Source organism: Taudactylus pleione, unplaced genomic scaffold (assembly GCF_031769625.1).
Source record: "Taudactylus pleione unplaced genomic scaffold, aTauple2 ptg000083l, whole genome shotgun sequence".
NCBI classification, from domain to species: domain Eukaryota; kingdom Metazoa; phylum Chordata; class Amphibia; order Anura; family Myobatrachidae; genus Taudactylus; species Taudactylus pleione.
In genome coordinates, this window is record NW_028284485.1 from 18,757,922 (window position 1) to 18,784,310 (window position 26,389).

General features: G+C 47.1%; 1 protein-coding gene across 1 annotated transcript in view; it reads right to left on the reverse strand.

Annotated features, from left to right (window-relative positions):
• Positions 1 to 26,389, reverse strand: part of DROSHA (drosha ribonuclease III) — a 375,790-nt gene that overhangs the window by 316,084 nt on the left and 33,317 nt on the right. Inside the window, exons 5-6 of the mRNA XM_088468255.1 lie at positions 22,071 to 22,212; positions 9,362 to 9,513 (exon numbers count right to left, since the gene is read on the reverse strand). Of these exons, the coding sequence (XP_088324381.1) occupies positions 9,362 to 9,513; positions 22,071 to 22,212 (294 nt within the window). The remainder of the gene's footprint in view (positions 1 to 9,361; positions 9,514 to 22,070; positions 22,213 to 26,389) is intronic.

Sequence of the window (26,389 nt, forward strand, 5' to 3'; positions counted from 1 at the left end):
GCAGTTCAACTAAGGGCGGGGACACTCCTGTGCAGAAAGGAGAATCCGGCACCCGAAGGATGCATCCCGAGAGGCAAAGGTGTCAAACGCAAACGCATAGAACCTCAAAAACGTCTGAATGGAAGACCAGTTGGCCGCTGAATAGTAGAGGCGCCACGTCTAGCAGCCCAAGAGGGACCCACAGAACGAGTGGAATGAGCCTTAACAGAGGCTGGCACAGGTAAACCCTCCTGTGCATAAGCCTCACAAATAACAGAACAAAGCCAAGGGGCTAACGTTTGTTTGTTGGCAGGCCAACCCCTCCTGTGAAAACCAAAGTGGACAAACAATGAATCAGACTTCCTAACAGAAGCAGTCCGGTCCACATAGATTCTAAGCGCACGGACTACATCCAAGGAAGCCTCACGAGCTGAGAGATCAGGTGACTGAAAAGCTGGCACTACAAGTTCCTGATTGATGTGGAACTTCGAGACTACTTTAGGTAAAAACTCAGGACGAGGGCGCAGCACCGCTCTGTCCTGGTGAAAAATCAGAAAAGCGGGACGACAGGAAAGCGCCCCCAACTCTGACGCCCTCCTGGCAGAAGCAATTGCCAGGAGAAAAACTGTCTTAAACGTTAACCACTTGAGTTCCACCGACTCAAGAGGCTCAAAAGGAGGACCCTGCAGGACCCGAAAAACCACCGCCAAGTCCCAAGGAGCCACAGAAGGCACGAAGGGAGGCTGGATTCGGAGAACACCTTGGAAAGAAGTGTGAACATCTGGCAGTGTCTCGATCCTTCGCTGGAACCACACGGACAGCGCGGACACATGCACCTTCAGGAAGGCAAGGCATAAGCCTAGGTCCAAACCTGATTGAAGAAATTCCAAAATCCTAGAAACTCGAACACCTGAGGATCATAGTTTCTGGACTCACACCACTGAAAGAAAGTGCGCCACTCTCTGTGGTAAATCCGTGCAGAAGCGGGCTTGCGTGCCCTGAGAATGGTACGAATAACCGAACCAGAGAAGCCCCGAGACCTTAAGACAGCTGTCTCAAGAGCCACGCCATCAAAGACAGCCGACCCAGATCTGGGTAAAGGCAGGGCCCTTAAGACAATAGGTCCTGACGCTGAGGAAGAAGGTACGGAGCGTCGATGGAGAGACTCCTCAGATCAGAGTACCAAGGACGTCTGGGCCACGCTGGAGCCAACAGCACGAGCGTGCCGCCGTCCTGCTTGAATTTCCACAGGACCTGAGGTAGCAGGGATATCTGAGGAAACAGATACGCCAGGTGAAATGTCCATTTCACCAACAGCGCGTCTACCAGACATGCGCCTACATCTCTTGTCCTTGCCCCGTAAACGGGCAACTTGTGATTGTGACGGGAGGCCATCAAGTCCAGCTCCGGCAGCCCCCATCTGTCTACGAGTAGCTGAAACACCTCTGGGTGAAGAGACCATTCCCCGGGATGCACGTCGTGACAGCTGAGGAAGTCCGCCTCCCAATTGAGGACTCCGGGGATGAAGACCGCCGAGATTGCTGGAATGTGGCACTCCGCCCAAGCAAGGATGCGAGACACCTCCGACATCACAGCCCGACTGCGAGTTCCTCCCTGGTGGTTGATGTACGCCACCGTGCTGGCGTTGTCGGACTGAACTTGAACCGCCCTTCCTTGAAGAGCGGTGCCGGACGACTGCAGGGCCCTGTATACCGCCCGCTTTCCAGGATGTTGATGGGGAGAAGTGCTTCTTCCGCAGTCCAACGTCCCTGAAGTGACATCGAGCCTGTCACTGCCCCCAAACCCCGGAGACTGGCATTTGTTGTGAGCAGGAACCAGTCCGGGATCCAAAAGGGGTGCCCCTCGACCAGATGAGCTGTCTGAAGCCACCAAGCCAAAGACTGCCAAACCTCCGGGGACAACATCAGCATCTGAGAGCGGATCCGGTGAGGTAACACATTCCATTCAGCACCTGCAGGGGCAGTGAATGGAACTGGGCAAATTCCACCATGTCGAATGCCGACACCATGGACCCCAGAACTCTCATTGCCGAATGGACCGACAGGCGGCAACTGCTCAGGCAACTGTGTATCCGCAGCTGTAGGGAGGAGACCTTTTCCGGAGTCAGGAAGATCCTTTGCTGACGAGAATCTAGCAGGGCTCCCAAATGAACCATCCTCTGTGATGCAATCAGGGAGGACTTTCTCCAGTTTATCAACCACCCATGCGCTTGCAGACAAGCGATCGTCAGGTGGAGATTTTGAAGCAGTACCTCCGGAGAGCTCGCCAGAAAAAGGAGGTCATCTAGGTACGGCAGCAGCCGTACATTCTTGCTCCGAAGATGTGCTGCCATGATCGCCATCACTTTGGTGAATACCCTTGGTGCCGTGGAAAGGCCAAAGGGTAGTGCCCGAAACTGATAGTGATGCTGCAGGATAGCGAACCTCAGATACCGCTGGTGCGAAGTTGCTATCGGAACATGGAGGTAGGCGTCCTGGATATCCAGGGAGACCATGTAATCCCCAGGTTCCATCGCCAGAATCATGGAACGTAACGTTTCCATCCTGAATTTGGGAACTCTGAGGAATTTGTTCAGAGACTTCAAATTGAGGATAGGACGATGAGAACCATTGGGTTTCTGCACCAGAAACAGAGTACAGTAGTACCCCGTCCCTCGTTGTGATTGAGGAACGGGAACAATGACCCCTGCTTTCAGTAAGGACTCTATAGCTTCCTGAATCTGCAAAGCCTTGGTTTTGTCCTGAGAAGGAATCGCGCAGAAAAACTGGTGGTGCAGTCTGTGCCGAAAAGACAGGGCATACCCCTGGGAGACCACTTCTCAAACCCAGGCATCCGTGGTGATATTGTGCCAGCACGGGGCAAACTGAAGAAGTCGGCCTCCCACTCTGGGGTCCCCCAGAGGCAGGCCCGTCCCATCAGGTAGAAGGTTTATCTTCCTGCTTGGAAGAAGGGCGCCTGACACTCCAGGCCTGCTTCTTGTGCTTAGAGGCGGTCTTGGTCGCCGACTGCCTCGGGAAGGATTGACCTTTGGCCTTGCCCTGAACCCGAAAGGACCAAAAAACGGAGCTCTGCACCTTAGCAGGTGCTGAAGCTGAAGGGAGGAAGCCTGATTTGGATTTAGCCAGGGTATCTACTATCTTGTCCAAGTCCGGACCAAATAGTAATTCTCCATTAAAGGGTAAGGCCTCCAGGCCTTTCTTTGAATCAGCGTCTGCTCTCCAAGACCTCAACCACAAGGATCGGCTAGCAGACACTGCTGCTGCCGAAACCCTAGAAGTCAGCAGACTAGCATCTAAAGATGCTTCTCCAATGTAGGAAGCAGCATCTCTCATCTGTCCTAACAACGCTCTCTGGACATCCGGAGCATCGTCTGGAAAGGTATCCTCTAATGCATTGGCCCAACCCTCAATGGCCTTTGCCACCCAGGAGTTGGCCATGGACGGCCGGGCTACTGCCCCTGAGAGAGAGTAAATGGACTTTAGGCAAGTCTCAACCTTCCTGTCCGTGGGATCCTTCAGCGAGGATATAGACGGTAATGGCAGCGTTGCGCTCCTGATTAAGCAAGTGACATGGGAATCCACTGCCGGTGGGGTTTCCCATTTTTTACAATGTGCCTCAGGAAATGGATAATTAGACGCCAACCGATTCTGTGGCTGGAATCTCTTACTGGGTGCCTGCCAAGCCACCGCCATATGATCAGTCAATTGATCAGACAGGGGAAACACAGCAGAAGTCACCTTAGCCTTTTTAAAACTAGGGTACTTAGACTTAGGGGCTGGTGCCTCATCCTCTATTTGAAGAATGGCTCGCACCGCCCTAACCAGAGCCCACACATTGATGGAGAACTTAGTATCCACATCCTGGACCAAGACGTCCAAGTCGGTGTCGTCAACCTCCCCATCATCTGAGGACACCTCGGTGTCCATGAAATGCGCTGCTTGTGCCATTATAGTGCGTTCAGACTTCCTTGAAGAGATGTCACTCTGCAGCATCGAAAGAAAAGCCAAGACGTGGCCGCCAAACTCTGGATCGAGTTGGAGAGCACATCCACCCATGGAGGGGGAGCCACCCCAGGGGCCTGAAAAGGAACCACAGACTGATGCGTCACAGGAGTAGACTGTATATTCATAGGTAACCCTGCATAATGACCAACAGGCTGAGACCCAGGGGGACTCTGCAATAATTGCGGGACACCCAGGGAATGGGGGGATGGTAGGCTGGGGCAACGCCCTGGTAGGGATAGCAGTCGGAACCTACAGACGGTCCGCAATAGACACCAGCACTTGAGAAGACATCGCCCATGGTGGTTCCTGCAACATAGGGGGATTTGAGGGGCCAGGTACCAACTGGCACTGTCCGCACAGGCCATCCTGTGAAAAATCCTCCCTATCCACTCTCGCAGAAAAGCGTCTGCAGGAGACCAACACCGGAGCCACGGAGTGCTCAATCTCCTCCTCAGACATGACAAAATATATTGTAGAAATATATATATATATATATTTATTAGGGATGTGCAGGCTCGGATAGGTTCGAGTTTGCACGTTGAGTTCGGATTTTTCCCTCCAAAAAAACGGAACTCAAAAAGAGGCAAAACATCATCTTGCATGGATGAACATCATCATTCCTAAGTCCAGGAATAATGATGTTCGTCCATGCAAGATGACGTTTTGCCCCTTTCTGAGTTCCGTTTTTTTGGAGGGAAAAATCCGAACTCAACGTGCAAACTCGAACCTATCCGAGCCTGCACATCCCTAATATACATATATATATATATATATATATATATATATATATATATATATATATATATATATATATCTGGCAATAGAGAAGAATAGTGCCACACCGGCTCACTCACCTGTGTGCTAAACAACAGCCCACAATATGGCACTGTGTCGCACACAACTGTATGTGACTGACCACACCAATACTTGATTTATATAGGTGAGGTTTGTAGAAAAACGCCCTTCCCCTACACACCTGTAGGGCCTTATAGGAGAAGGAAAGGGATAGGTATAAGCTGACAGTAAGTGGAATAAGCACAGACAGGCAGCACTAGCAAAAGTCACATACCATGCAGGAAGATAATACTCACTGCACCTTTCACTACACTCAACCGCCCAGATTCAGTGTCTGGGAGGGTTATAGCGCTGTGAACACTGGGCCTGATTCAGAGCCGGACGCTATTTGCGCTCGCTCGTTCAGAAAAAGGGGCCGGCTATTTAAATTGAGCGCTCACTCTTTGCGGTCTATTGACGCCTCTATGTCTGGCCGCTCGCATCCTACGTCATCTCCGCTATTTATTTGATTAATCGAGTACATCGAAAGGCGTCTGAACTGCTCGCAGTGCTTGTGGTAGGATTTTCCTACCGCAATCATGCGAACAGTTCAGGCTAAGAAACAACCAAGTGACGTGGTCGATGGTGTTGAGCTGAGGGGAGGGGCCGCTAAACAGGGAAGGCATCCTCCCCTGGCTAGCTATTAACCCCAGGGTTGCCGGCTTCCCGCTTGCCGAGTATTTTACCCTGGTGGTCTAGTGGTCTCACGGGGTATGCCTCCAAGGAGGGGGAGCCCACCGCCACCGCTAGCACCCCCGGTCTGTCCCCCAGAACCGGGGGCATCGGACTGCATTTAAAGGAACCCGCAAGCTGCCGCTAATCAGTGACTCGTGGCTTACCTTATTCTCCCCGGGGTCTCCGGCAGCAGTCCAGGGAAAGCCCCAGAGCCCTACTAGTACAGACTCTGGGGTCCCGCCACGATCCCCAGATAGGCACTGGCGTCGCGGCGCAGCGGGGAGTAGGAGCGGCAGCTTGGACGTCTGTCTAGACAGTCCGTCGCTGCCGCTCTACAGAGCCTAGTAAAAAATTAAATTGGCTCTAAAAATAAAAAATAAAAAGTTTTTGGGGGCTGCTCCTGCAGCCCCACTGCGCAAGGTGACCCGACTCCGGCCGGGCACCAACTATAACTGAGGTGCCTGTGGCTCGGGGGCGGGGTATAGAGGAGGATGGACCCAAGTGCATCCTGGGAGCAGCTAAAGCTTTAACTGCGTGGTGCCAGTGGATCCAGATTCAGCTATACCCCAAGGTCAACCCTGTGGAGCCCCTATTGACCCTGAAGTAGAAATGGTCGACATGCAAATGGCCGACATGTTTTTGTTTTGTTTTTTTTCCCTAATCTTTATTCCTAACTCTCCTCTTGGTGCCTAACCCTAACCGTCGGGGTAAGTGCCTAACCCTAACCGTCAGGATAAGTGCCTAACCCTAACCCTGACAATGACCCTTAAAAAAAAATAAAAAAAAAATGTGTCGACCATTTGACTATATGAGTGTCGACATACTGCCTGTCGACTTCATACCTGTCGACCTTGTTACCAGTCGACATTTTGTGTGTCGACCTTCTGACCCTGTCACCAGTCGACCTTCAGACCCTATCTATCTTCCATTGTCTACCTAAACAATGTCTATCCAGACAATGTAGACCCATTGAACCATACCCCACTTAATACACATAGTTACTTTTCACATCACCTTTTATGTTTTTTTTTTTTATTCATGTAACTTTTTCACATATATTTTAACCCATTTTTTCAACACTTATTAACGCACACATCTATACTGTACACTTCACTGTCACCCTTTTTCCATTTTTCGTGTGATGCCCTGGAGGGGTTCTAGGCTGGACGATTTTTTTCTGCGCCCCGGATGTAAACCCCTTAGTGTTAGGGACTGCTAGTGACAGAGAAGCCGTGACGTGGCCAGCAGCTTCCCATGTATTTGCAAATGCATGCAACAAATATCTCTGAATCTCTGTTATCATATAGTCTTCATAGATTGTTGCAGGTATAATTCAGTGTGCTGAGGAACAATAGGGGGTTAAACCCCCCCTTTTTCTACTTGGTATGATCCCTCCATTTCATGCACTTGAAATGTACTGCCAGATTGATTGAGCAGCTGCCATTTTTTGTTTGCCCTTACTAAATTGGCCCTGTTATGTTGTATATGCACACAGGGCCTGATTCAGACCCGCTCGCGAGCGCTGATTGCCCGCAAGTGGGTCGATTTTGCCCTAGTGCGCATGCGCACGACGGAGGCGGCTCCGTCGTGCGCATGCACGAGACCCGAATAACAACGGTCAAGCCGTCGCTATGGGTCTCGAACCAAAGGGGGCGTGCTGTCGATGGTGAGTGACAGCACGCCTCCTTTGGTGGGCGTGCCGGGGGCGTTGCTGCCCAGACGGAGGCGTTCCCATGGGAACACCTACCGTCTGGGGCCGGTGGGAGTGCTTTTGGCTCCTGGGCTTGCGGCAGCGAGACCCTACCGCAGGGTCTCGTCGCAAGCCCGATGGTCGCGATGTCTCCCTGACTGCCGGTGAAAAGCCGTGACAACGCGGCTCCCTGCAAGCAAGGAGCTACTTTACCTATCACCTGGTGCAGGGGTGGTGGAGCGGCGGTGCGGGCATCCTACAGGATACCCAGCGCTGCCCATTCAGTAAAGATAAATTCAAAATAAATGTAAAAAATAACAAGTAAAAATTGAAGCTGTTTGCACAGCTTCACTCTGTGCCGCAGCTGCAGGCACCAACAAAAAAAACTGGTGTATATGGGGGGGGGTATTGGTGCCTGGGCTGTTTAGAACAAGTATTAACTATGTGGTGCTCAGACTCCAACCCACCAACCTATACCTATGGAGGAAGAGAACATTTTGTTAACATATTAATGAACGGTTACTAATATTCTGGTGTGAAATGACTATTCCTTATATTATTCACATATTTGTTGTGACGCAGACTTGTTATGTATACTAATCATTTTACAGGTTACACCAGTGTTCTCCCCAGGCTGTTTTCTGCTGGCGCGAATCGCCCGGCAGAAACAGCCTACCGCCCGACACTTCCCCCCACCGCATTCCCGGTCACCCTCCGCCTCCTGCTGTGGAACGCTAGCCTCTGAAATGACCGTAGGCTAAAGAATTCTCCGATCGCATCAGAGACAAGCGTTCCCAGTGATGCACTGCGCGGGTGACGTCATCCGCGACGTGAGGAGCCTGCCCTGCGCAGCTGCTGGATCTAGTTAGCGTTTGGGGCCAATCTGAGGGCACTGTATAAGGGGCCAGTCTGGGGACACTGTATAAGGGACCAGTCTGGGGACACTGCATAAGGGACCAGTCTGGGGACACTGCATAAGGGACCAGCCTGGGGACACTGCATAAGGGACCAGCCTGGGGACACTGCATAAGGGACCAGTCTGGGGACACTGCATAAGGGACCAGTCTGGGGACACTGCATAAGGGACCAATGTGGGGACACTGCATAAGGGACCAGTCTGGGGACACTGCATAAGGGACCAGTCTGGGGACACTGCATAAGGGACCAGTCTGGGGACACTGCATAAGGGACCAGTCTGGGGACACTGCATAAGGGACCAGTCTGGGGACACTGCATAAGGGACCAGTCTGGGGACACTGCATAGGGGCAAAACAAAACTACAGGAGGCAATGTATAAAAGTGAAAAACTACAGGGGGCAATGTATAAAGGGGAAAACTACACGGGGCAATGTATAAAGGGGAAAACTACACGGGGCAATGCATAAAGGGGAAAACTATAGGGGGCACTGTATAAAAGGCACAAATACAGGGGGAACTGCATATGGGGATAACTACAGGGAGCACTGCATAATGGGCACTTTTGACTGAGAGCCAGTGGGGGAGCAGCCTGAGACCTATCGGGCTGGAATGGTAAGGGAGGGCAGTGTTCTCCCCAGGCTGTTTTTTGCGGGTGCACCAACCGCCACTTTAGGAGCCTGCAAGTGGGGACAGTATCTGAGAACTGTATAAAAAGGACCAGATCCTACAGACTTTGCAGCCTTTCATAATCAGACAACTGGGCCTCTAATAAGAGGAGAATTAATGTATAAAAATGTTATTTCAAGTTTAAATCATTATAAGGTCAGGGTTTAAAACATTTTATTATTGCGAAGGCCCCATCCGGCTACTTCTTGATACCTTGGGAGAATACTGTACACCATTACCACAGTACCTGTCTGACATAAGAATCCGCTCATTTCCTTGTAACTACTTATTTTACAGCCACATTATAATTGATAAATTAGCTTTTTTATAAAAAAAATTGTTACAAAAATTTAGAAATGTAGAATAATTATGTTTCAATATTAAAATACTATTACTATTGTATATAAAAATTAGAAGTAATCTCCACGCCTACATGTGACACAAAATATATAATTCTAGATAGTAAGCAGCTGCTCCATGATAACCAGAATAATATGCATTGTTGAAATAGTATAATAAGGCACAGTGCTCCCCTTGTCATTGTCAATATGGGTAACATTAAGAAGATACAGACCTGGCCAGGGTCATTATACCAGAGCTCCTCATGAAGACGGTCAGGGTGAGCTTTCTTTCTCTTTATTTCCGCAATCACATCAAACACCTCGGAGTCTGAGCTGCTGGAACAGCTATCATCATCTGTATCACAGTCAGAGTCACTGGAGGTTTCTGTCAATAGAAATGAACAAGTAAGTCACATCAATAATAAAACGTGCTTTACGATATCCTCGCAGAAGCAGGTAAACAATGTAATTCAATGGAGTAACTGTGACAAAACACTCACAAATCACACAGTTTTTCATTGTACATCAGACTTTATGTGTGGTTTTAACTTTCAAAGTGGGAATGCCTGGGTAGACAATATATATATATATATATATATATATATATATATATATATATAATATATTCCTTACTCTTTAGCTTTCTTTCCCTTTATTATTATTTACAACCCACATTATACCACAAATGCTTCCATTTGCAACTAAAGTAAAAATACATCTTGTAAATGACTGGAATATGCATGAATAGTTCTAATTAATAGGCAAAGGCGCAAAACCAAGTACTCGGAATACAGTGATAGAATAGTATTAAGTCAGTGGTTCCCAAACTGTATCGCGGCACCCTGGGATCCCTCTTGACACTTGCAGCGGTGCCTTCGGTTAGTGGTCCAGTACCAAATAAAATGAATTTTAGTCAGTGTGATGGGCAAAACCCAGTGCTAATGGCTACAAATCAAACAATATGTGGACAAAAAGAAGCACAGCCCTGTCAACCACCACATAACTCAACCTAAGAGCGACATATAAGCACAATTTACTTCACTTCATTTTTGCTAAACTTCTCAATGAGAAACTTTTGGCCCAGGGGTGCCGTGAAAAAAAAGCTGATACTCTAGGACGCCGTGATTTGAAAACCACTTGAAATCCACAGGTTCAAATGGGGAAGCTTGCAGTCCCTTAACAACCAAAGACAAATCCCACGGTGCTACCGGTGGAATAAAAGGAGGCTGAACTCGCAAAACTCCTTGCAAAAAAAATTCTAACATTTGGTAATGAAGTAATCTTCTTCTGGAACCAGACTGACAGTGCAGAAACCTGCACTCTCTAATCCTGCCTGAAGAAAAGCCAGTACCCTGGAAATCCTGAATATCTTAGGATCATACTTCCGTTGGGAACACCATTGACCAAAAGAAAACCAAACTCTGTAATAGATGCGGGCAGAGGCAGGCTTCCGTGCCCTAATCATCGTTTGAATTACAGAACTGGAAAAACCTTTCGCTCTTAGGATGGAAGAGTCAAGAGCCACACAGTCAAAGCCAGACGAGGTAAGTCCAGATGTCATCAGGGACCCTGCATTAGCAGATACTGCCATAGAGGAAGAGGTTATGGACTGTCTACGGACAGCTTCTGTATGTCGGTGAACTGGTGGGCCAAGCCGGAGCCACCTGTATTACTGTTCAGCCTTCCTGCTTGAATTTTCTGAGAAATCTTGGGAGTAGAGAAATCGGAGGAAAGAGATAAGTCAGCTTGAAGTCCCATCTTACTGCCAGTGCGTCCACGAAGGCTGCTGATGGGTCTCTGGACCTGGACCCGTACCTGGGGACCTTGTATTGTGACGCCATGAGATCTATCTCTGGAAGACCCCATTTGTTTACCAGGAGCTGAAACACTCCCGGATGGAGAGACAACTCTACGGTGTGCATGTCCTGGCAACCTAGGATGTCTGCTTTCCAAATGAGTACTACAGGGAAGAATATTACCGAGATGGCCAGAAGATGACGTTCTGCCCATATTAGAATCTTTGTCTCTTCTTTCATGGCTGCATAACTTCTTGTGCCTCCCTGATGATTGAGGTAGGCCACTGTAGTCGCATTGTCGGACTGGATCTGGACCGGCCTACCCTGGAGCAGGTCCTGTGCTAAGACAAGAGCTCTGTATACTGCTTGTAGTTCCAGAATGTTTATTGGCAGATGACTTTCCTGATTTGTCCAACTTCCCTGAAAGGTATAACAACCTGTCACTGCCCCTCATCCGCGAAGACTGGTGACCATGGTGAGAAGCACCCAATTTGGAATCCAGAATGGGCACCCTTTGTTTAAAAGATGATCCTCTCTATGCCACCACAGAAGGGAGTGATGAATCTCTGGAGTGAGGAGGATCCTCTGAGACCTTAACAGATTATGATGTCCATTCCACCTGGAGAGAATCAATCTTTGTAGAGGCCTGGAATGGAACTGAGCATACCCCACCCACCATGTCGAAGGTGGATAACATGAATCCCAGGACCTGCATTGCTAACAGAATGGATACCCTTTGCTTGCGTATTCACAACGATAGATCCGCAATCTTGACCTCTGGCAGGAACACCCTTTGTGCCCGATAATCCAGAAACGCTCCCAGGTGTACCATCTGCTGTGTTGGAGAAAGTGACAATTTCTTCCAATTGATTATCCAGCCGTGCCTTTGTAGGCAGGCTATGGTCATTTGAAGATGGTTTTGTAACATAACCAGAGTCTGCACCAACAGAATTCTGACTCCCTGATGCCTGAGATAGGCCGTCATGACTACCATTATTTAGGTAAATACCTGGGGAGCCGTAGATAGACCAAAGGGTAGAGCCTGAAATTGGTAATGTTGCTGAAGGACAGCAAACCGTAAGAATTGTTGGTGGGATGGTATAATAGGACCATGCAGATATGCATTCTGAATGTCCAGAGAAACCATGTAATCCCCTGGCTCCATTGCCAAAATAATCGACCGGAGAGTTTCCATACGAAACTTGGGCACATGGATAACCATGTTGAAGGTTTTTAGATTTAGTATAGGGAGATAATCCCCATTCGGTTTCTGAACCAGAAACAGATTGGAATAATAACCCCTTCCCTGTTGAGACAGAGGAACTGGGACTATTACCCCTGTAGCAGGTAGTGAGTGGCTCCCCGAAAGTTAAGGCCTTGTCCGCATCTGATGGAGGATCTGTGCAAAAAAACTTCTGATGGGAGGTCTCCTAAAAGTGAGGGCATACCCCTGAGAGACCACTTCTCGGACCCAGGTTTGACGCCAAAAATCCGCAAACTGAAGAAGTCGGCCTCCCACCCTGGGATCCCCCAGGAGGAGGCCCGCTGCATCAGGCCGAGGGCTTGCTGTCCGGCTTAGAAGCCAGGCTAGACCTCTTAGTTTGTCGCTTAGACTTGCGGAAACTAGTTGGCCTAGAGGAAGACTGTTCATTTGCTCGTCCCTGAGGACAGAAGGACAGAGAAGAAACCTGCCTAGATTTAGTATTTGACTTAGATGGCAAACCTGCAGATTTTGAAGCTGCCAGAGTAGAGATTATATTACCCAACTCTGCTCCAAAACGTACCTCTCCATAGAAAGGGAAGACTGCCAGCGCCCTCTTTGATCCTGTATCAGCTTTCCAAGATCTTAACCAAAGGGCCCTGCTTGCCACTATTGAAGCTGCTGATGCCCTAGAAGCTAGAATTCCAGCATCCACTATAGCCCCTCTCAGATAGGAAGCTGCTTCCCATATTTGGGAGATATTCATGATCTGCTCTCTGGTAGCAATTGGAAGGGAATATTCCAATGCCCCTATCCATTCTTCAACAGCTTTGGCTACCCAGGCTCCAGCCATAGCTGGACGAGCAACTGCTCCAGATGACGAAAATATTTCTTTAAGACAGCCTTCAAACTTTTTATCTGTGGAATCCTTCAGCGAAGACACTGATGGAATAGGCAATGTAGCATTTCTGATTAAATGTGTTACATCATGAGCATCTACAGTAGGAGGTATCTCCCAATTAGTACATACAGAAGGTGGGAAGGGATACAATGATGTTATTCTTTTATTCACATAAAAATAATTATCAAGGTTACCCCATGCCTCCTCGATAAGCTCTGTAATTTGTTCAGATACAGGGAACTCCATTTTGACCACCTTCCGGTGGTGATTAAACATTGGAGCCTTCTTACTATGAGCTGGTTCATCATCCTGAATATCTAGGACTGATTTAACCACCCTCACCAGAGAAGGAACATCCACCGTGGATGGATGATCCTCCTCCCCAGAACTAGATCCTGGAGAGGAACCCTGTGCATCACCCGATTCTGATGATGCGTCTGAATCCATATGTTGGGCAGACTGATAAAATAACTTGCGCTTAGGTAACTACCGGTCTGTTATCAAGATTTGATGGTGCCATATTCTGACTAGAATGGCCATAAACATCCTTCCATGATGGATGCATAGGAGGTGCAAACATAGCATACTGTGGACACCCCATCCAAGGAGGCATCATGGGAGCAGTCATACAATCCACAAACTTCACCATAACCTGGGACAAAGAGGAAACCCAAGATGTCTCTTGTTCAGGGACAGGTAAACTGGACTGGTGAGTAGGCTCTTTATAACAGACAACACACAAACCATCCTTTACGTCCTGAGTGGACACATAAGCCGTACATGATTTACATGGAACCAGAACAGGCTGCTCCCCCCTCCTGTTTCCCTTTATATTTTGACATGTTCAAAATAAAGGCAATAATAGCAATGTTAGATGACAGCCTTCACAAAATCTTAATGAATGTGAAGTACTCAGAAAGAAACCTCCACCCCAAGAGGATGGAGAGAAAACAGTGATAGTTACAATTGACAGATTTAGAAATAAAAAACAGTGTCAATCAGTAGCTAGCAAACAGTCACATACAATGCATATGTAATATAAGTACAATCAGATCTAAATCCACTACAGCCCAATTACCGATTGTTGCGGGCCGGCGGAGGTAGATGGAGCCGCAGTACGTGCCTCTCAATTCAGACGCTTGGTACTGCCAACTCAGAAAAACATAAAATAAAACATAAAAAAAAGCTTAGGACTGCTCTGAGCCGTCCTCCTGTTAGAAAGGTGCGTCTTGATCCTGCCGCACCAAACGAACAACTGAAGTCCTATGGTTAGAGGCAGGATATATATGAAGGAGGACCCGAGGCATCCTGGAAGCAGAAGCTTTTAGTGCCTGGTCTTCCAACCATAATATCCCCATGGTATCCCGGTCGATCCCTATGGACCCCAAAGAAGAAAATTACTTAATATGTTAGGGGTGGCAAGAAGTTGCAGAGATAAATTACTAAATCTGTTTTAAGCAGATGTAGGAAAATGTCATAAATGTGCCATGTTATTTACTATTGATAGAGTTAAGAGTTAAACTCTGAATATTGGTTTGTTCAAATTTATGCTGACATGGAGAGACAGCAATGTACACCTGGCTGATAAAGAGTTCTACGTGACTATTGTGGGAAGTAGTGGAGATTTATAAACAAATGTTGGAATGCAAAGTCACTATCTACATTCTCAGAAAAAATTAGCAGAACCTCTTAATTATGTGTCAAGGCATATTTAGCAGTATTATTTGGTTATTAATAATACAATGCTGCCCTCTGCTGCTAATACAAGTAATAGCTCCCAGTGTATACGTGACTATTAATCAAATTGTTAGTGACGATTATGCATGTTCAGAAATTATAAGATAACCAATGAAGGCGCTATATAAAATGTCTGACACGCCTAATAGAGTTAGAGCATTGTCTGACATCATTGCTGTGTGAGTCTCCAATTAAGGGGCCTATCCATTACACGACTTATTGCACGATCCGACCAAACCCAGGAGGTTTTGGTCGCATCGTACAGAAAGTCGTGTAATGGATAGCTGGCAAGGACCAGCGATGTGCGAGCACGCTGGGTCCTTGCCGACCCCAACTATCTACTGAACATGCCCGTCAAACCTGATGACGCTTGTCAGGTTCGGCACGTTCAGAGATAGGAGGTAAGGCTCCTGCACTGAATAACGTTCAGTGAATGCCGTTCAGTGCGGGCACCGCACCTCGGCAACTTGAAAGTCTGAACGTTAGTCGTTCAGTCTTTCAGGTCGTCTAGTGGATAGGCCCCTTTAAGCTAGGTACACACTGACAGATACATTGATCGGCCAATGTATCTGCTGCCTGTAAGGAAGTGCGTACCCGCGATATGTCGGTGAACGTCGACGTTCACCGACATATCGCATTGGCTGTGCTGCACAGCCGCTGGACAGATATGTCTGCAGACATATCTGTCCATCGGCAGGTGTGTATAGGCAGTCTGCAGACCGCCCGTACACACACAGCGGCAGCCGCAAGGAGGGGGGCGGGACCCGCCCACCGGCCATGTGTAGGAACGACCATCATCTGCAGATCACTCGATCTGCAGATATATCTGTCAGGTGTGTACCCAGCTTTAATCTCCGGTCGTAATTAGCCCTTTCCTGATTTCCTGGTTACTGGACAATTTGCCATTATCACTATATAGTAAACAGAGACAAGAAAACATTATCATTAGAGACTTGAGTGCTTTATGTGCCAGTGTCCTCCCAAGTTTTGAAGGTGATCAACATTTTCACTGTCATAGCACCATCCGGTTGGCACAAGGTGATCTTTTTGGTAAATTATGTGAGTTTTGACAACCATAGAAAAAAATTAAAAATTATACACTTTACCCTAGGTTTTAACATTATAAAACCATTTTGGTTTAAGGTTGTCTGATTACGATATCCAATAACTCACTGAAATAGCATTTTACATTATTGGCAAGTGCACAAAGAAAATATTTTTTTGAAGTTGGAATTTACATGGTAGTGAAACTACTGCAAGTTCACAAAGTTCAGAGAAACTTCAGTTTTTAGGATTCATTAATTCAGCTTAAAAATAATCTTTTGGACCTTGAGGTTAATTTGCCTCAGTGTGCATTATTCTGTATGGAAAATTCCATTTACTATACATTTTTGTGTTTAATGAGGTGAGAGTACATTTATGTTAATCATTTTAAATAGCCTTTAATTAAAAAAAAAAAATTTGAGAGTGATCGCTAAAACAGAAACTTATTAAAAAGGACATGTAAGGTTTGTGAGACGTGCCCTGTATATTATGTATGCATTAAAAAGACTGGAAGAGAACATAAGTGTATGCTATAAGCCGGGCAGTTTAACTTCAAATACAGTAGGTTAAGATCTACTTTCATGTGTCAAAACTAACCGTGATCTACCACACATGCACACCACCATTCCTATTGTTAATAAAAGTGTGTTCAATTGACTATGTGATAAAAAATGTAAATAAATGAGTAGTACAAACAGATATAAGAAGTGACATGCCTCAGTCCACAGTATGTCACACTGTACTGGCCCTATATAACAATGCCACTAATAACCCCCATATAACCTAATGCCACAGTGCCCAGAATGTGTTTGGCAAACGATGCGTTCTGCTTACAGCGTTGGCTTGTGCCCTCATTGCGATTAATGGTCCGTTAGGCAGTTGGCTCGGGGAAATGGATGGTCTACAAACTATCTGCTTCAATTAGCGTGTATGCAACGGAGAGTATTGTATACATTACTATCATGTTGAGCAGATTGAAGACTGTCCCTTTCTGCATTTTATATATAACTGTAGTGTACTGAATACAGATGATCAGAGAGCATCCAGCGTCAACACACTGGACATCCCTGCTATAAGCAAATGCTGTGTATAGTTCCGTTTCTGAGTCATTACTGTTTCGTAAGCTTCTACAACTTTCTCTGTATGTCCAAGGCAGAGGAGCTATAACGTAAGATAAGAGGGCATGAGAAAGCATGACTCCATTTGCAGAATGTTTGTTATGCTTTCTCATGAGTGGAAAGTTCATTTTTCCAGGAAAAGCGGAGTGACAAAGAAGCAGAACTGTTGCCTTGTCAGAAATGTCAGGGCTCCCCCGTCGGCAAAGCTTATGGCACAGCAACGTTACATGCCCAGATCTCATACTCAGGGTGGCCAGTAACAGACTGACAAAGATTTAGGCATATATGTCCTGCTATTTTCAAAGCTGTAGTATGTATCAAGTTAACTCTTTTGTTGAACGGTTAGGATTGTATTTTTATTTACCCTGTTTCCCCAGATTACCTTTTCCACTAATGATAGATCAATATAAGTGTTTAAAATTGGTATACTTTTTTATATTTAATACCAATTTTGTATTTTTGCTAACCTGGTGCAAGAGACCTTGCTGACTACCCCTGGACATACTCTCAGCAGATTGGCCAGAGCAAAACAGGGTGCATGATATCCTAGTATAAACTAGCCATCACCCCTGGACATACAAGTTACGAGTTCAGAAGTGCAATTGGTAAAGGATCTACCAAACAGCGGAATGTGGCGATCTGGCACAACAAGTCATCCATCACCAATTTATCAATCAATGGGCAAAACCATGTGTCATGCCATTCTAAATACTTCTTAGCACTGACTGCTTCAGTCTACACTGAAGGTTACTTTGGTTCTGTAATGTTGAGGGTTGCATTTTGACATGGTTTGGATGCAGTCTGCTTTTAGAAGGTAAGACCAATGCTAACCACTGTTTCATGGTGCTGTGTGATCATCTACAAAACGTTCAGCATTTCTCTCTGAACAGGTTTAATTTCTTCTGGCATTACAATACCTCCATCTACTGACCACATGTAATTGTCCAATGATTTGATGACCAGGAAAATGAGGTTTTAAAAGTGTCATGTTCAATCTCAGATCTCAGTCACCAAAAGTGACCCAATTCAGTATGATGTGATATCCTGAGTCTAGGACAGAGGGGTTTTGGTGGTAATCCAATTAGATGCTATTGAAACAAGAATGTCAAAATGACTGAGTTAAACAAATATTTTGAAAACAGTATCAAGAGAATGACAGCAATGGAAACAACTGGGTGAGATGGGTATATAATCAATTGGCACAGGGCTTTGTGCAACAGACGCCAGCCATTTTCCTAGTTGGGAAAAGGTGCATTATACACATTTTTACAAAGGGTAGAGTTCATCTTTAACACACAAATAATAGACGTAAAAATAAAATATATTATACTCGTGAAGTTCCTCTTTATAACAGACAGCTCACAAACCATCCTTTATAAAGTCCTGAGAGGACAAGCCTGCCAAACAGGATTTACATGAAACCAGCACAGGGTCCTCCCCCTCCTGATCCCCTTAATTTTTGACATATCAATTATAAAGGTAACAATGCAAAGTAATGTAATGTGACAGCCTTCACAATTGACAAGTAAATGTGAAGTATAAAAAAAACCCCACACACCTGCAATAGTGAGATGAGGAGAAAAACAGTGATAGTTCTAACTGACAGTCAGAAATAAAAGGCAGTATCAACACAGCAACTAGCAAACAGGACCTCATTCAGAGTCGGTCGTTGCGGCCGCACGGTCGTACGCCACCGATGTTCGCTAAACTGCGCATGCGTAAAATTCGCAATGCGCGTGCGCAAACTAGCTATTGCGATCAGAAATTGCTCTCTCCTTCAACACAGCCAGGTCGGTAGTTTGAGTGACAGGATGAGGCGTTTGTGGGTGGTAACAGGGGAAGGTGCTTGTGAACGGGGGAGTGGAGATCCGAACGCAGGCGTGCCTGACTATGCAAACGGCGTTTTATGGGAGTGCATAATTAACTAAGTAGTGTCATGGCACATGTGACATGGGAGTTTTATCCACTGACTTGATCATAGTGCTTAAGAGAGGGTATAGTCAATCTTAAGCTCTACGACCAGCTCCGATGGTTCCCGATGGTCTAGATTAATCCTTATATGCCCGGAGATGACGTGTAATGCGAACGAGAAGGGGGCGTATTTTTAGTCTTACGGCCGCATCCTCCCCTCGCTCGTCCAGCTAACGATCCCATCTTATTAACGCAACTTGCGAGCGCTTCATTTGCATATCCAGCCCCTTTTACCTTACGACCGTGCGGCCGCAACGACCGACTCTGAATGAGGTCCACAGTCACATACAACGCGTATGCAATTTAGTTGCAATGGGCTCTGAATCAACTACTCAAAACACGATGCTTGGTAGGATATAGAGCACTATATACCTGACCCATGGGAGAGATACATAAGGAGACTGACCCAAAACCTCCTGAGACCAACAGTTACAGCAGCGCACCAATAGTGGACCGTGAGCATCTCATATACACGGGACGGGTAGGAGGAGCAACCCAGACGCGCAAAAAGCTCTGAAGGAACTGCGTGTGGGTGAGGAGCTGCCGGGGGAGAGCCTACCTCCCCTAAGCTGCATCAACCAGCCGGGTACGCTGGCCTCATGGCAGAAGCGTCTGCTGCCTATCCCCAGCATCAGAAGAGAAAACCCCGGTGGTGGACGTGGGCACTCCAGGCCCTCACTGCAGCGGCTTCCAGTGCGTCTCCGGTGCCAAAAGCAAGGACTGCCACATGCAATTTCCCGTAAGTGGAATCGCCTTACCCAACATCTCCATGCATCTTGTTGCAGTCCGGGCCCCAGCATCGCTGCTAGCAAGCTCTGCCGTGACCTGCCGAAATCACCAGAGATGTTACTGGTGTTGCGGACCGGCGGAGGTAGACAGGGTAGACATAGTGCATGAGTCTTAATTGGGACGCTCAGCACTGCTAAGTCAAAACATAGAAATAAAAGATTAGGACTGCCTGAGCAGTCCCCTGTTTCAAAGGTGCGTCTGAATCCTGCAGCAACAAACGAACAACTGAATGCCTGTGGCCAGGGGTGGGGTTATATGTGGAGGAGGACCAGAGGCATCCTGGGAGCTGAAAGCTTTAACTGTTTGGTGCCTGGATCACTCCAACCACATTATCCCCATGGTATCCCTGTAAATCCCTATGGAACCTGAAGAAGAAAGTTACTTAACTTTGGATCTAGTTAATTTCCTCCCTTTTCTGGAAGCATTTTTTACCAGGTACCAGTTGCTTCATTATGCCAATGAGAGAGAAGAAACATTTAGCAGTATTCAAGTAATGTAATAAGATAATAGCCCCTGCTATTGCGCTGTAGGGAGAGGATTGACAAGTTGGATGCATACTGATTTGTTACATAAAGATAATTATTTTAGATGTATTGTGCACCTCTACACACAAAGACAATCAGAAGTTGGGGAACAATGTAATGTGCTCTGGGACTGTAAGTGGCTGGAGAGCCGGTTTGATAGTAGTGAGTCACATGCAGAATTCCATTCAGTTCAATGTGGAGTCCTGCTCAGTATATCAGAAATGCATTATGTTAATATGTTAATAGCTGTGACATGCTGAGCAGGACTCCATTCACTGAACTGAACAGAGCTTCCAAAACTGTGTCCCATGCAGTCAAAACTTGAGGCACACATTAGTCATCTGGGATCTGAATACTATTACACCAGGCGCTGACACCAAAGTAGATCAGAAAAGTTATGAAAATTCCTTTTTTACCCAGTCATCCAGACATACAATAGTTTGATGTTCTAAAACATCACTGTGACTTTACTTTTAGATGAATGGTCCACTTTACTATTGTAGCTACTAAAGTCACTCTTGAAGTAAAAGTTAGTAAAAAGAGTTGTAGTAAAATGTGTTCATAGCCAGAGAGAGGAAGACTCTGACAAATAAAAGGAAAAAAAGTGGCTGTGTATACATGGATATTGAAGAGCTGTTTGTGTGTAAACTGCAGACGAGAACACAGGGTAGTGTGCAGTGCTGAGGATGCAGATGGCATTTATGTGTACTATGGAGGCATCACTGTATGTTAAGGAAAATATTTTCCCTTCTGTTGAGTGTGTTTATAGGCAGAACAACAAATAAAATGATATTCTAGTAGTCTTTGTTAACGTTATGTGAACAGTGCTTATGCGCCATAAGCAGCGAGGGACTCCATCTAGCTAAATGAGTGGATCCCACATGATGTGCTGCTGCAGCCAGTAGGATTTGTCTGGCTCTCTCTCCAGCGTTGCAGACAGTTAGTCATAAAATCAGTAGTACAGTATAGGAGCAGGGGGAGACACTGACAGGCTCTTTGGATACCATCCCCCATTCATTGGAAACTTGCTATCAGCAGCTGACCGGGCTGAGTAGCAGCAGTGTTTAGGCTAATGTAGAGCCACATCATCACACTGGGGTCACGGCAGATCAGGGCAACTGCTCACCCCAACACAGATTTTCGGGTTGCTCCTACTCCTGAGCATTGATCCCCTCCTGCCTACAGCATCACTATTCCGGCCCACAGCAGTACAGCCTCCACACCCCTCTCCATCCTCCTCCCTAGGATCTGCACCCCATCTCCCCAGGCTCTACACACCTTTGCCGCCAGCCACTATGCTACTCTCCCAACTGCAGTAGCAGTGATGTTGCCACCATCAAGTCGATGGTGACAGCCACCTTCAGCAGCCTGGGGCGGTATACACACATCATTGTGCGCTCCATCCCCGACTCCTTCAGCCAGCAGGCTCTCTGCACACGGAAGGCCAGGGAGGTGGACACTGCCCAGGCCAGGAGGTAGCTGGAGTTCTACACTCGGGTGCTGAGGGACAAGCAGGGACTGCAGCTCATCAAGCTACAGATGGAAAACAGTATTCCAGACGCCACCTTTGTAGAGGTCATTTTGCTGAATGAGACGGCTCCAGTAACCCGGCTGTGAGCACGCAGCAGGAGGAAGGAGTTAGCTACTTTTACAAACTACGAGAATAAATTAATTCATATACATATAGATAGTCTAATATATGTTGTGAAATAAATTGAAGTTGCTGCCAAGAACAATCAATCACGAGGTCTCTACAGTGCCAGGCGTAGAAGAAACAATATTTGATTACAAAAAACAAAGATAGTGGCAACACTACATATAATAATAATAAGTACATAGAACAAGAACATTGTTTCATTACCTAAATCCTCATCTAATTTGGTCTTTGGTGGTTCCCATGCTGGCCTGGCTGCTCTAGCTTTTGATTGACGCTTGCCAAGTTCCTCTTCAAACTTGTCATACAAATCCCGTAGCCGGCTTGTCCCGACTACTGTGGAATCACCCTTTGAAAAGATAAAAGATTAAAAAAGTGCACAAGTCTTGCAGTCTGGCTGTGGTGCATGAATGCATTGTCAACAACTATAGAACCAGATACAAGAAACAAATCCTGGCAATAAATGTTTGGAATATTTGTGTTTAATCAGATTATTCTTTATACCAATTACAGATTTTCAGACTGGTATTGTTTCTCAATGTTCTTTCTTTCATCCCAGGTATCAATAATAACAGTTTTGCATGATGAAACCAAATAACACTGAACAGATTATATTATTCAAATTTAATGAGATATTTAAAAACAGAGGGGGTCATTCAGACCCGCTCGCCAGCGGGTCGATGTTGCCCCACTGCGCATGCGCACGACGGAGGGCGCTCCGTCGTGCGCATGCGCGAGACCCGGATAGCGACGGGCTCTCCGTTGCTCCAGGTCTCGCACCAAAGGGGTCGTGCTGTCGATGTTGATTGACAGCACGCCCCCTTTGGTGGGTGTGGCTGCCAGACGGAGGCGTTCCCATGGGAACGCCTACCGTCTGAAGCCGGCCCCACTGATATCACTAATGATGTCAGTGGGAGTGATTTTGGCTCTGATAGAGCCAAAATCACTCAAGGGCTTGCGGCAGCGAGACCCTACCGCAGGGTCTCCGTCGCAAGCCCGATGGTCGCGATGGTCTTGACCATCGCGACAATCATCATGGACGCTCGCATAAGCTGTGGGTGGTCACCCACAGCTATGCGAGCGTCCAGGAGGACGCTCCATTTTCATGGAGGAGGGCCCTGATTCAGAGCGACCGCTCTGGTCAGAGCGTTCGGCTCTGAATCAGGCCCAGAGTGTACAATTCATGGTCTTATGCCTCTCAGTCTCATCTTCACTTGTGGCTGAATATAGTAGTGTTCCCACTAGGTTGTTTTAGCAGGGCACCGCGCCAAGCTAGATTTCAAAACGGCAAAAATAAGCCCTGCTCTTCGGTTGACACCTTGCTAAAACAGCCTGATGGGTGTGCCAAATGCCGTCCCCACCCGCGGGCCACATTGTCACATTGTCCGTGTGCACGCACAGAATCTATTCACAGTACGGTGAGAGCTTGGGGGCAGCCTAGCATGTCCATAAGTGCTGGGCACGACTCCAGAGTGATGAAAAGGGGGCACGTCTTGAGGATACCCCCCTTTTCGGGCGTACGCACTAGTGCCCTTTTGCAGTCGCCGGACCTATAATAAACACTATTACCAGTTATTTATATAGCGCACACATATGAGGATATTTGGCCACTCACATTAGTCCCTGCCCCAGTAGTGTTTACAATCTCTATTCCTTACCACATATTTACACACAGACAGACCAGGGTTACTTTTTGTAGGGAGCCAATTAACCTACCTATTTATGAATAGGTGTAACTGGGTGTTAACAGGGCATTCATGTGCTTAAGGATTGCGGACAGACAATTGTGGGCTATTCTGATTTATGCATACACATAGATCTAGCAAATTTTTGGTGCAAGGGTGTGCTGGTGACGCCTGTGAAACAAAACGAATAGATTGGGTGGTGCAATTGCATTGATGCAATAAGAGCGCAAATGAAGCAGCCTTGCATGGAATAAGAGCGCAAATGAAGCAGCCTTGCATGCAATAAGAGCGCAAATGAAGCAGCCTTGCATGCAATAAGAGCGCAAATGAAGCAGCCTTGCATGCAATAAGAGCGCAAATGAAGCAGCCTTGCATGCAATAAGAGCGCAAATGAAGCAGACTTGCATGCAAATCTGAATCGGCTTCATATATGTAGAAATGACAGGTGAATAATAATACTTTAAAAAACAAAAGCTTAGATCCATAATGCTGCCAGATGTATTATAGCTAGTCAATGGAAACAGCAGAATCCCTCCTTTCTACAAGTGCAAATAAACTATGGTACTATACCTAGAAACCAGGACAAAATCTATGCACACCTGAAAAATAATACCATATAATGAACCCAGAGTTAGGGCCCTGACACCTCAATCTACCAGAATCCCACTACTAGTGAACTTTCAAACCATCTTTGGTAGTTGCCACATGGGTTTTACCACATTTGCCCACTGAAAGACAGCCATTTTCTTTTTTTGCGTCATTTATCCTCCCATGCCTTCTTGTGACATGGCGCAATGGCCTCTTATCACAGTGGAGACATTATTGTCTTTACTTAAAAATGTAGATATCTATATGGTGGCCTTCTTTAGCTTGATAATGAGGTTCTTTGGACACAGGTGTTTCTTTGTTTGAAAAAGAAATAGCATTTTTTGAAAACCCAGGGGCATTAGGTAAATTCCATCCTCTAATTAGCTTCAGGAACATCTCCGATGGTGGGTTAACTGGGCATACGTTGGAGCCGCAGTGCGCATGTGTTGCGATGTGGCTATGGCTCCCGTCGCCCTGTCTGATTGACAGGCTGAAGCCATTTAAGGGCAAGGATGGGGCCGAAATGGACTGCATCCTAGAAAACGGGGGCATGCCAAGGCCCGGGTCTGCGTCTTCCGATGCAGATTTCCTGGCCCTGACAGAGAAGTTCCGGCAGCCTTTCTGAGTAAACTTATGTATTAAGGTGTGGGGGGAAGGGGAGTAGAGAGGACCCAAAAAAACAAGAGATATGGTAAGAACTTACCTTTGTTATCTCTGTTTCTACGAAGTCCATAGGGTCCACAGGGTTGACCTTGGGGTTATAGCTGGAACAGGATCCATGGGCACCACAGAGTTAAGCTTTTAGCTCCCAGGATGCACTTGGGTCCTCCTCTATACCCCGCCCCCGAGCCACAGGCACCTCAGTTGGTAAGCAGCCTAGGCCGGAGAATATGGAACAGAGAGAAGGAAGACTGGAACACACAAGAAACCATACACACAGCAATGTGAGACGGAAAACCGGTGACCAGCCACACAGCCCATTTGAAGCCAGGTGCGTTAGGGCGGGCGCCCTGTGGACCCTATGGACTTCGTAGAAACAGAGATAACAAAGGTAAGTTCTTACCATATCTCTTGTTTTCTACTTCAGGGTCCATAGGGGGTCCACAGGGTTGACCTTGGGGATGTCCCAAAGCAGTTCAACTAAGGGCGGGGACGCTCCTGTGCTGAAAGGAGCACCCGGCGCCCAAAGGATGCATCCTGAGAGGCGAAGGTGTCAAACGCATAGAACCTCAAAAACGTTTGAATAGAAGACCAAGTGGCCACCTTACACAGCTGAACAGCAGAAGCGCCACGTCTAGCAGCCCAAGAGGGACCCACAGAACGAGTGGAATGAGCCTTAACAGAGGCTGGCACAGGTAAACCCTCCTGTGCATAAGCCTCACAAATAACGGAACGAAGCCAACGGGCTAACGTTTGTTTGCTGGCAGGCCAACCCCTCTTGTGAAAACCAAAGAGGATAAACAAGGAATCAGACTTCCTAACCGAAGCCGTCCGGTCCACATAAATTCTAAGTGCCCGGACCACATCTAAGGAAGTCTCACCAGCTGAAACATCAGGGGACTGAAAAGCTGGAACAACAAGTTCCTGATTAATGTGGAACTTCGAGACCACTTTGGGCAAAAACTCAGGACGAGTGCGGAGCACCGCTCTGTCCTGGTGAAAAATCAGGAAAGGAGGGCGACAGGAAAGCGCCCCCAATTCAGACACCCTCCTGGCCGAAGCAATTGCCAGGAGAAAAACTGTCTTAAATGTCAGCCACTTGAGCTCCACCGACTCAAGAGGCTCAAACGGAGGACCCTGCAGGACCCGTAGAACCACCGCCAAGTCCCAAGGAGCCACAGGAGGCACAAAGGGAGGCTGGATCCTGAGAACACCTTGGAAAAAGGTGTTAACATCCGGCAGCATTGCAATCCGCCGTTGAAACCACACAGACAAGGCGGAAACCTGAACCTTCAGAGATGCAAGGCGTAAGCCGAGGTCCAATCCTGATTGAAGAAATTCCAAGACCCTAGAAACTCGGAACACCTGAGGATCATAATTTCTGGACTCACACCACTGAAAGTAAGTGTGCCACACCCTGTGATAAATCCGTGCGGAAGCAGGCTTGCGTGCCCTGAGCATGGTACCAATAACCGAACTGGAGAAGCCCCGAGCCATGCCGTCAAAGACAGCCGACCCAGATCCGGGTAAAGACAGGGCCCTTGAGACAACAGGTCCCGACGCTGAGGAAGAAGGTACGGAGCGTCGATGGAG